General features: G+C 32.2%; 1 protein-coding gene across 1 annotated transcript; it reads right to left on the bottom strand.

Annotated features, from left to right (window-relative positions):
* Window positions 1-1,249: 1,249 nt before the first annotated feature.
* On the bottom strand, window positions 1,250-11,918 carry LOC139483010 (ubiquitin carboxyl-terminal hydrolase 15-like). Its single transcript, XM_071267039.1, has 3 exons — window positions 11,795-11,918; window positions 9,483-9,610; window positions 1,250-1,392 (listed from the first exon to the last, which is right to left on the bottom strand). Exons 1-3 carry the CDS (start codon window positions 11,878-11,880, stop codon window positions 1,250-1,252), a joined length of 357 nt encoding a protein of 118 aa, XP_071123140.1. The 5' UTR covers window positions 11,881-11,918.
* Window positions 11,919-12,562: the final 644 nt, after the last annotated feature.

Genomic DNA, 12,562 nt, shown 5'->3' with positions numbered 1-12,562 from the left:
TATAATAATATAAATTTTATATACTTATGACTCCGTTATACCAACAAAACACAACTCGATAGATATATTTTACAAAACACCTAATTTTTATAAAACAAACTTGCCTATTTAACTTTTTTGATTCGAGTGACACTAATGAGTCCTCTGTGGACAAATTGGGCGTCTAGCGTATACAATATTAGTCTGGTATACTTTAAGTGTGTTTGATATGCACACACTTGCAGCGAAATCTTTCATTGACTTAATATTTTCATTCCCAAAGAAAAACAATTTAAGTAGTATTATAAGCATTAGGTCAAGTATATTTGGTGAATGGAATAATTGCAATACTATATTGTACATGTTGTCTGAAAGGGTGATCAGACCTAGACTTCAGCATGTTCAGTTCCATGGTTCATTAGTCAATACTTAGTATTTCCGTTAATCAGATACTATAAGCATTATTTCAAATATATTTGGTGAAAAGAATTATTGCAATATGTTTGTCATGTTGTCTGAATAGTTTAATCAGACACTGACTTCAATTTCATGGTTCATGGGTCAATTATTATTGTTCATGATTTAGTTTGATACATAAATACGTCAAATATATTTGGTGTTGATCATGGTGGCATTTTTGCCTCGGGAAAACTGAAATAGGTTCCGTCGCACATATCTAGCACTTTGGTTGATTATTTATAACTAATCTTGCTTTTTACTCAGTAGTACAAAACATATGTCACGAATAACCTTAAATGATCGTCGAACAACCCAAAATTAATGACTTAGAACATAGAAAATCTTATTTAATGGAAAGTCTCCCATTCTTAAATAATGATTTGCTGTAAATAAGTTGATGAAATTTCGTTTTCTTAAAGCAAAATATTACAGTGTGGTCTAAACGTAATGCTATGTGGCAGTCAGACATTGATCATTTAACGCGAGGTATTCAATTGTCATTCATTCCTATAACAGATTATTTTTATAACATAACTGCCCCTATCAAATAATGTTGTTACAGTTGGACGCCACACGATTTAAAGGCTTCTAAGTTCTACACATTGGTCACGTGAAAAAAAAACCACGTTGTTTTAACTTTTCTCAAACGTGTTTTCTTCGTGGTTTTCTATGATGAGTTTATTTTCTACCTGTTTTACATCAGGGATAAAAAAAAATCATACAAATCTATAAAAAGATATAACTTGCAGTAATATAGTGAATAATTGTTTATGTCATATTGAAAAGACTTATTGATCTTCATTTGATTCATTTACGAATAATTAAATGAAAAAATAATAATAACCTGATCATTCAATATCCCATAGCATGATACTAGTTTATTCCAAGCATCCAGTGGAACAAGTTGATAATCTAACTCATCGACCAGGCGTTCCTGCAACTTTCCAGTGTCATCTGAAAACGATAAAAATGTTAAAACAAACTGTCAGTCTCCAAATGGTACAATCCACCTTTTAGGTAGTCGGAAATTTTGACCTTATTTATTCAGTTTGATCTGTCCATGCCCTTACGTCTTTCAAGCTCACAAACGTTTGATAACATAATATTTGTAAGATTAGGAATATCAGTTTCAGAGAATGTTTTGTTTGAATCAGAGTGGTCCTTTACAAAAATCATGCTCGAAACACAAAATCCGGCATTTTGATTGGTTGATTCTTGAGTCTGAGTACACAAATCGTGCTCGAAAGTTTTATGACCGCAAGGCCTGGCCTTGAAGGCATAAAACTTTTTTCAGTGCTCTGAGCACAAAAATCATGCTCGAAACATGAAATCCAGCAATTTGATTGGTTGATTTTCGAGTCTGAGTACAAAAATCATGCTCGAAAGTTTTATGACCGTGAGACCAGTATACATATAAATAGAAACATAGTGTCAATATACGTTAAAAATAGAAAAAAAGACCACAGATACGCGAAATAACCTTTGAAACACGTGATCGTACTTATCCAACGAAAATAGATGAATGCTACACCATAAAATGTGATACTATTTTCGTTTTATAACTATATACAGTTACTTTAAAATTAAAGTCAAGGACCAGTAAACGGGATACGTCGCAGATTTTGCTGAAACTTTGCTAATTACAACCTTGTATTGTTGAACTACAACTGAAAATCGAAAAATTGCTTTTATCTCATTTATCATATGAAATATATTTCATTGAATTCTATCAATATGGGTAAAAAATTTTGAAATATAGCTCTTCGACAATTTTTGGTTCTAACCCATCTTTGGATTTCAAATGTTTGGCTTTGAGCGTTCCTGATGAAGGTAAATCCAGAAAAGCGCTTCGGACGCAATAAATTATTAAACGTGTTGTTTTCCATTTTTTGTAAAGAAAGCACATATAATCGGCAAAAATATTTGTCAAATCTCTGATTTCCACTTCATACATTTTTCGTAAAAAAAACAACTATATGTTGTTGATACATAAATTTCTGTTTTAATGGTACAAAAAAAAGATAGGGCAACCGACTTCGTGTTTATCTTTAAAGTGTTCTTTGTGAAAAGATACCACAAAACGTCGAAATAATCGTAACGCCAAACGAAGTCGGTGTCCATATGGTTATTTATATCATAAAACAAAATTGGTACAGCAAACACTTTGTTCCTAGCTAGATCATTTCCTGGCAATAATGAAAAACCCTCAACAGGGAGGTTAGGACAAACACCCACAACAACTGGTCCAGTAAATAAATCTGACTTCAGATAAATACGATGGAGGGAAACATCTATACAACCTAACTCCTCACCTTGTAACAAAACGGAGGCAACAACGGAAATCTCCTCGGACGAAGGAAACACACCTTCTAACAAAAAAATGTGGGAAGGTTCAGTGTCCCGTGAAATTTTAATAGTCTGAAAAGTAGTATTATCAACAATAAAAACAAACCCATCCGACAAAAAGGGTTTATAATCCTACATGTAATCACAAAAACTGGACTTACAAGCCTGACTCACATTCCAACTTAGTGTTGGGTGACGAGTTGTGTCGTACAAGCACTGGATTTATTATCTCTTTCATTCTTATTCTCGCGTCTAAAACAATCAGCCATCAGGTGACTATTTTATTCTAATGACATCAATTGTCTTATGTTATCAGAATTATTATCTATTTTCTACGCCATAAGCCATTTATCAAATGGGAAATAATGAGATCATTGTACATATACTGAGCCTAAACAGTTTAGCAACAAAAATTTGAAATTTTATTTTATTACAAAATCATAACAACATATAATTTTAATAAAAACAAAATGGAATTATGACATGTCAGAAGCAACATGAATGTTTAACACTCACATTCATTAGGATTTTCTTTGTATGGAGCGCGGGAAGGTCAAAATGCGGAAATGAGTATAGTGTTATTCAAAATCAATTTCTCAGCCATGCCCTCAGTGCAACAATGAAGGATTGGCAGGCACACCAGCAGTTGTCCTTAGCCATGCACTACTTTTGTGGCCGGAAAAAAACTTGTCACGTGTTTACGTAAAGCGAAGGTAGCGGTCCTCTTCTGACGATAGTTTTTTGGTCTACGAGATATCGACCTATCCTGTGCAGTTGCAGTTTGTCGATATCTATTTGTAAGTCTCTAAACTAGTGCCTTATGCACATTAAATCGAGCCAAGATGTCATCAACAATCATTTGCATAAATTATAGGTATATTGTTTATAGTATGGATCACATTTCCGACCTTACATTGATTACGTGCTACGTGTACAATGTTTCGAGTTCTTTCGGAATTATATTCCAGGTAACTCTCTTCAGAGGTCGTCTGTTTTGTTTTTTATTCTCTAAATGTTTATTTGTTTATTATTTTGTACATTTTATTTATTATTGTACCCTTTATTTATTATTGTTCGTTTTATCAACGTATGGATAACTAGTTTTGGTTATTAGATTTAGTTTAAGATACGTTTCAATATGCATTTTTCATTGTCAACACAACTTCCTTTGGTTTTAGTGTAACTGCCTAATTAATTTCTATTGAGAGACATTGATTTATTTCAAGTGTTTCTTAACGATTTCCCCAATGTTGCTGTTTCTTTTGAATGCTATTGTAGGTTTTTTATCAAAGAGATTTTTGAACTGTGGGTTGTCTTGAATTAAGGAGGTAGACCTAGGTTAAGGGAAATAACTCTTAAAATCATCAGTGCGTTTGTGTCAGCCATTTTCATAAATATGTTCTAAGCTTTTTGGATACAAAGATTATTTTCAATCTGTTTCAGGTAAATGCTTAAAATTCATTGAGGAAACTTGACTTTTACAAACACATAACTGATTTAAAGAGTTATCTCCCTGTACCAAGGTCTACCCCCTTAAATGCCAATGTTTTCTTATAATGGTTTGTAAATTTTCCGCATTAGCGTGGTATTGTGTTATGAAAGATATATTATAGTTATCTGTGTTTTTGTTTATGCTTGTTTCTTTGTTTGTTAATTTGTTTAATCTTTCTGTATTGGAAATATTTCTTAATATTTTATTTACAATAGCGATTTTGTAACCTCTTTGTATTAATTTTTTTGTAAATAAGTTTATTCTTTCATTAAAATTGTCAGGATCAGAGGTTTTTCTAAGAATTGTTATTCCTTCACATTTAATAAAGGATTTAAAACAGCTTTTAGCGTGGTTAGAATTTTGGTGTAGATATTGGAATTTTTCTGTTGGATATTTTCTTTTTGAAATCTCTGTCCTTTATACGTTTCTAAGTCTACAAATTTCAAACTTTGTCTGTCAATTTCATAAGTAAATTGTAGTAGGTTGTGGTTTGTGTTTACTATTTCGAAAAGAAGTTTAACTTCTTCCGTAGTACCTTGAAATAAAATATATCCATCATCTTTCATACGTTTATGAAATAATATTTTGTTTTTGTGTGGAAAGATATTTAGAATTTTATTTATATGTTGGTATATAGCTTATAGGTTATAGGTATATTGATCCAATATCCACCCGTTTATAGTATAAATCACATTTCCGACCTTACATTGATTACGTGCTACGTGTACAATGTTTCGAGTTCTTTCGGAATTATATTCCAGGAAACTCTCTTCAGAGGTCGTCCGTTTATGTTTTCTATTCTCTAAATGTTTATTTGTTTATTATTTTGTACATTTTATTTATTATTGTACCTTTTGTTTATTGTTCGTTTTATAAACGTATGGATCACTGATTTTGGTTATTAGATTTAGTTTAAGATACGTTTCAATATGCATTTTTCATTGTCAGCGCACATTCCTTTTGGTTTTAGTGTAACTGTTTAATTAATTTCTATTGGGAGACATTGATTTAGTTCAAGTGTTTCTTAACGATTTCCCCAATGTTCCTGTTTCTTTTGAATGCAATTGTAGGTTTTTTATCAAAGAGATTTTTGAACTGTGGGTTGTCTTGAATTAAATGCCAATGTTTTCTTATAATGGTTTGTAAATTTTCCGCATTAGCGTGGTATTGTGTTATGAAAGATATATGACCTTAACATTGTTAATAACACTTCTCTACGAAATGTGTTATCGAAAGGTCCCAAATATCGTGAGCCTAAATCCATCAATTGGAAATACAACTTTAAAATTTTGATGGATTCAGTCGAGGATTATGCCAGGCAATGGGCTGAGCGTGAGAAGGAAGACGTAGACACTCTTTCCGAATGGATTAAGGCAGTGAGGTCGTTGATACAAATCAGAATTAAGAAACTGAATGGGTCCATCAATGCCCATGCTACGTCAATCTTTAAAGACCCAAATGTTGCAAAACACCTATCCGACCTCCATGACAAATATGTTGTTGTCCCCGCAGATAAAGCCCCAAATAACATCGTTTTTGTGTGTAAAAGTCATTACGTCAACTGCTTCAAAACGAATTAGGTATTGACAATTCACTTGGAAACTCAACATATACCCTCACGACACTTACCAAAGAGGAAATCCTGGATAATCATAGGTCTGTTTTATGTTCCTTTGGAATTTCAACCAAAGATGAAGAACTGGATCTTCCATCACTGTATTGGATACCTAAACTACATAAGTGTCCTTACAAACAACGGTATATTGTTGGGTCTTCCAAGTGCTCCACAAAACCTCTTTCTAAATTATTAACATCTATTTTATCAGCAATCAAAGACGGGCTTCAAAGTTATTGTGAAACTGCCTATTCTAGAGGTGGCGTGAATCAGATGTGGATACTTAAAAATTCAAAAGATCTTTTAGAGTACATACAATCTAACTCTCTTTCATCTTGTAACAGTATTAAAACATTTGACTTTTCTACTCTTTACACAAGTATTCCACATTCCAAACTAAAAGACAAATTGAAAGAGTTGGTATTACTTTGCTTCATAAAAAAAAATGGCCAACGTAGATACAAGTATCTTGTCTTAGGGAGGGATAAATCCTACTTTGTAAAGAATCACTCTGATTCAAACAAAAAATTCTCTGAAACTGATATTATCAAGATGCTTGATTTCTTGATTGACAACATATTTGTTACGTTCGGAGAACGTGTTTTTCAACAGACTGTCGGCATTCCAATGGGAACAAACTGTGCCCTTCTACTCGCCGACTTGTTTCTTTATTATTATGAGGCTGACTTCATGCAGGAACTTCTTAGGAAGAAAGATAAGAAGTTAGCAATATCCTTTAACTCTACTTTCCGCTATATAGATGATGTTCTTTCACTAAACAATTCAAAATTTGGTGACTATGTGGAACGCATCTATCCAATCGAACTAGAGATAAAGGATACTACAGATACAGTTAAGTCGGCTTCATATCTTGACTTACATCTAGAAATTGACAATGAGGGTCGGTTGAAAACAAAACTTTACGACAAAAGAGATGATTTTAGCTTTCCAATTGTGAACTTTCCATTTCTAAGCAGCAACATTCCAGCAGCACCTGCATACGGGGTATATATCTCCCAATTGATACGATATTCCCGTGTTTGCATTTCCTATCATGATTTTTTTTATAGAGGTTTGCTGCTCACAAGGAAGCTATTAAACCAAGAGTTCCAAATGGTGAAGTTGAAATCATCCCTTCGTAAATTTTACGGACGCCATCACGAGTTGGTTGACCGTTATGGAATAACCGTTTCACAAATGATATCGGATATGTTCCTTACGTCGTAACTACAATCCCCTTCCCTTTCATGAATATGACCTACCGAATTAGACTATTTACCGGATTTATAATCACATAAGCAACACGACGGGTGCCACATGTGGAGCAGGATCTGCTTACCCTTCCGGAGCACCTGAGATCACCCCTAGTTTTTGGTGGGGTTCGTTTTGTTTATTCTTTAGTTTTCTATGTTGTGTCGTGTGTACTATTGTTTTTCTGTTTGTCTTTTTCATTTTTAGCCATGGCGTTGTCAGTTTGTTTTAGATTTATGAGTTTGACTGTCCCTTTGGTATCTTTCGTCCCTCTTTTATAGTTATCTGTGTTTTTATTTATGCTTGTTTCTTTGTTTGTTAATTTGTTTAATCTTTCTGTATGGGAAATATTTCTTAATATTTTATTTACAAAACAGACGACCTCTGAAGAGAGTTAACTGGAATATAATTCCGAAAGAACTCGAAACATTGTACACATAGCACGTAATCAATGTAAGGTCGGAAATGTGATCCATACTATAAACGGTGGATATTGGATCAATATACCTATAATTTACAGAAAAATTAATACAAAGAGGTTACAAAATCGCTTTTGTAAATAAAATATTGCGAATTTATTTTTCATACAGAAATATTAAACAAATTAACAAACAAAGAAACAAGCATAAACAAAAACACAGATAACTATAATATATCTTTCATAACACAATACCACGCTAATGCGGAAAATTTACAAACCATTATAAGAAAACATTGGCATGTAATTCAAGACAACCCGCAGTTCAAAAATCTCTTTGATAAAAAACCTACAATAGCATTCAAAGGAAACAGGAACATTGGGGAAATCGTTAAGAAACGCTTGAAATAAATCAATGTCTCCCAATAGAAATTAATTAGACAGTTACACTAAAACCAAAGGAAGGTGCGCTGACAATGAAAAATGCATATTGAAACGTATCTTAAACTAAATCTAATAACCAAAACCAGTGATCCATACGTTTATAAAACGAACAATAAACAAAAGGTACAATAATAAATAAAATGTACAAAATAATAAACAAATAAACATTTAGAGAATAAACAACATAAACGGACGACCTCTGAAGAGAGTTACTTGGAATATAATTCCGAAAGATCTCGAAATATTGTACACGTAGCACGTACAGGAATCAATGTAAGGTCGGAAATGTGATCCATACTATAAACGGGTGGATATTGGATAAATATACCTATAATTTAGGCATCAACCATTCCAAGAGCTTTTTGACGGTAATTTTTCTGGGTGGCTTGGTTGACGCTCCACGCAATTTTTTCAAAGGTGTATGTGTTTTTCTTACAAATGGTGTGTTTCTGAATGTTAGTGAAAAAAATACATTAATATCGTTTTAAAAGTACAGGTACAGAAGGTATAACATCAATTCCGAGTGCAAAGCTGAAATGGCGCCAAATCAATCACCAGGGAAAAAAATACAACTGTTTTAAATTTAGGATTATATCAATGATGTTTATAAACAAAATTTCCAGAAACAACAAAAACAAAATATCAAAAAAAGTGTTGCTAAACTTTTTTGGCTGAGTATATTATCGTCAAATTCACATTGCAGGATAATTGATTGATTGATTATTTTCAGTAAACTCCATGTAGCAAATAGTTAATGTTTAGTCAAAGCCAAAGATAAAAAAAATACCGTTAACCACATTTGTTCTTACATTTTTAAAATAATTTCATTTGACGTCATCCTCCTTCAACAGTAAATCCAACAGCTTTGTCTCTCTCTGTGGTCATGTTAAAGTACTAATTTAACAACAAGTTAACGCAGATCTCTCATTAACAACACCATTTTAGTGGGTTTTTTTTTTATTTTTTCAAACACACAAAAAAGATTTTTTATGATATGAACAGTGTTGAACAGTTTGACAAGATATTATAAAAAGCTATTATAATTTTCTATATTTTTCTTCAGTCATTTTGGTAAGGTTTTGTCTCCTACTATAATTCCAAGTGCTTTTTGACCTACATGGACTGAACTTTATATGGGAAACCGTGTCCAGAAAATTAAACCGAAATGCGTACAGTGAAAAATGAAGGAAATGTCATACAGATCATGTTACTAAATATCATAAACGAAAATTACCTTTTTAGTCATTTTTATTTCTCAGTGATCTGGTGATTGAAAGCTAGGACATTTTAACAAAGTTTTGAAGAAAAAAAATAAGATTCTTTCTTTTGTAGTAATTAATTGAAACAACTCTGCATCATTAACATTCCTACCTTGTGACTATTAAAAATGATCCAATCCGGTTTTTTTTATATAGACTATTCGAAGAGTTGTTGAAAAACAATGTCCAACAACGATCTTCAATAAACAGTATCCAAACCTTCTAGTATTGGTGAATTATCAATAAGTCCTGGGTGTTCTTCTATCTCATCAACATTGAATGCATTCCAAGATTCGTATCCAACATACTTCTTCCATTGTTTGAACCATGAAGTAGCCAAAAGATACCTGTTATAAATAATAATATGTATGAAAAAAGCATACATGTATCAAACAATGAAATTGGTCAAGTGGCATATGTTTATAATGATGAAGGCAGTCATAATCGTTACATCAATATATAAAGAAGATGTGGTATGATTGCCAATGAAACAATTCAACTGTCCACAAGAGACCACAAAAATTAACAGATATAGGTCACTGTACGATTTCAACAATGAGCAAAGATTATAGCGCATACGCAGGTTAGAACAGGATCTGCTTACCCTTCCGGAACACATGAGATCAACCCTAGGTTTTGGTGGGGTTCGTGTTGTTTATTCTTGAGTTTTCTATGTTGTGTCATATGTATTATTGTTTGTCTGTTTGTCTATTTAATTTTTAGTCATGGCGTTGTCAGTTTATTTTCGATTTATGAGTTTGACTGTCCCTCTGGTATCTTTCGACCCTCTTTTAGAACGTTAACATGTTTTAAAAAAGTTTGTTCTGCTTTCTAAGCGGCGCAGACGAACATCATTTAATTGGAAACCAGACTTTAAAAGTAGTGAAAAGGTTAAATTGAATGAGAAAATCTTTGTTTGGTCGATTTGTGTTTATTTAAGGTTAAATACCCCTTCTGTAGCCATTTTTGTACGAATTTTTCAAACTTCAATTGTATCAAAACTACAGATATAATGAATAATAGAGATAGGCCATTTAGTACATATACAAAGGGGAAACTTGATGGACATACTTGTTTACTGTTTCATTGCATTTACTAGAAAAAGAGTACTTTGTGGCAAATAAACCGAGATTTTTAAAGAAAAACCACAGCCTTTAAAACAAGGATTTTTGTTATAAAATTTGTAACATATATTTCTGAATCTCACTTGCAATTCTATGATGATAAATACCAAAATACCTCGTTCTGAGTCACTAAAGTCGAGAGAACCCTAAAAGGTGTACTTGATTTGGTCCATATTTTTATTTGTTTTAATAAATATCTACATTAATAAACTTTTTTTAAGGAAATCTATGCTAGCACTGCATGCAATAATCCTATATCTATCAGTCATCAAATTGCCAAATATAACAGAACAAGGATAAAGGCCTAGGATTTTCTACAAAATTTTCATGTTTAGCATTGAATCAACACAAGGGTACATAATCCTGAAACAGTTTTATTGCATTTTAACACTGTCCTTTCAAGAGTATATTTGAATAGGAATCAACAGTTACACTAAACTAATGGTTACGGTTGATATAGCGATTCCATTCATTATTCTCGTTTTTGGAAGCCGTCGCATTGACTTAAGGTTCATCATATCAAATGGACAAATCTGGCCGTATTTTCAACTCAAAAACTACTCTGTGTACAGACTTACCTGTGCTGTTTGGAAAGTCTTTATGCCTAGCATCCACTAGATATATAAAAATTATATGCATTTTGGGTTTAAGAAAGATAAAATCTTTCTTGGTTTTTGATGGGCATTTTTTTTTCTTTCTGCAGAAGGTGTAAAAATAAACAAACACCTGAATTACTTTGATACTGTCCACTCACTGACTCAGATAAACTCTTTAACTCACCTATAGTTGTTATGCTACCTGTTGTCCATGTCAATTAAGGACAATCAAAACAATACAAACCGGTTTTTACCTGAGGGAGCATCTCATAGTTATACCACAACTTAGTTAATTTTCACACCTTATGCATGAAGGAAAAAAAATGCCCATCAAAATCCAAAAGAGATTTTATTTTTCTGAAACACAAAATGAATTTAACTTTATTATATCTACTGGATGCCAGGCATTCAAACTTTTCCAACTCCACAGGTAAGTCTGTACTCAGAGTAATTTTTAGCATGTAAATACAGCCATATTTGTCCGTTTGTTATGATGAACCTTAATACCCTTCATCTTATTTTCTTCAAAACAAGGATGAATTTCGTACACGTTTGTAGTTTATTTAATTTGCAAATATCAAATAGGGCATTTAAAGAGATTTATTTAGTTGTCCATTACCGAGGTAAAGCGTGAAGTTTGAAAATATACATGCCTATATATATATCAAGTAAATGCTTTTCCGTTTGAAAATGCTAGTCTAAGAACAGTTTATTTTTAAAATTTGATCACTGATAATATCCCACTGATGTGAATAGACATTTGTTACAATAAATTATAGAAAGCATCATAGATAATAAAACATTATCTTACCATTTGTCGCCCTTCACAAGAGGAGTATTCAAAAGATCACGTATTTCGGTCTTCTGTGATTCTAAATCCCATCCACCACTTGCCATTTTACTTCCGTGTTAATGTTATTAACCGAAGTCCATTCTATATAGATAGATAGATAGATAGATAAATAGATAGTTAGATAGATAATTTTATTAACCAATCATGGTGCCCAAAATTTGAGCTATACAATCAAATGAATTACAAAATAAAGCACAGAAAATGATTAGAATGATTAAAGTACATTTAAACAAAAAAAAAAACCACATGAATACACATTTACACTAATTAACCTGATATGACCTGCCAATTTACTACTAATTCACCAATCATCATTATTTAAAGACTAGCTCTATATAAAGTTAAACTTACATGATGTTTGGCAACATTTAAATGAGGGGTCATCATAAAAAGTTTTTTTAGTATTCATTTAGATTATATTTCATGTCTCATTCAACTGAATTCGCAGTCATAATTGATTGGCTTGGTTCATTTGCTTGATTGGTTGATTTTTATAGTTGAGAATGGTTTCATAACGTTAAGAGACAACTATTTTAAATCGATTGATTAATTGATTATTAGTTACTGTGATCATGGTGATGTCTAGTTTCCAATATGTAATGCACAAATTTAAAAAAAAAAAAAAATACGCGGAGCTATGCTTCTAGGAATAAGAGAAAAAAAAAGATGTCGGGCATGGATTCTTTGAATATAGGTGTTCGAGTCAGTGCAAATGTGTATTGATAT

Source organism: Mytilus edulis, chromosome 7 (assembly GCF_963676685.1).
Source record: "Mytilus edulis chromosome 7, xbMytEdul2.2, whole genome shotgun sequence".
Classification (NCBI taxonomy): domain Eukaryota; kingdom Metazoa; phylum Mollusca; class Bivalvia; order Mytilida; family Mytilidae; genus Mytilus; species Mytilus edulis.
The sequence above is the reverse complement of the archived record's forward strand: the minus strand, read 5'-3'. Positions and strand labels throughout refer to the sequence as shown.

Coding starts and splice junctions, on each gene's coding strand:
- LOC139483010 (XM_071267039.1), bottom strand. CDS start 11,880: ATGGCAAGTGGTGGATGGGATTTAGAATCACAGAAGACCGAAATACGT. Junction 9,611..11,794: donor CTTGTGAAGGGCGACAAATG/GTAAGATAATGT, acceptor TATTTATAACAG/GTATCTTTTGGCTACTTCAT. Junction 1,393..9,482: donor TAATTCACCAATACTAGAAG/GTTTGGATACTG, acceptor TATCGTTTTCAG/ATGACACTGGAAAGTTGCAG.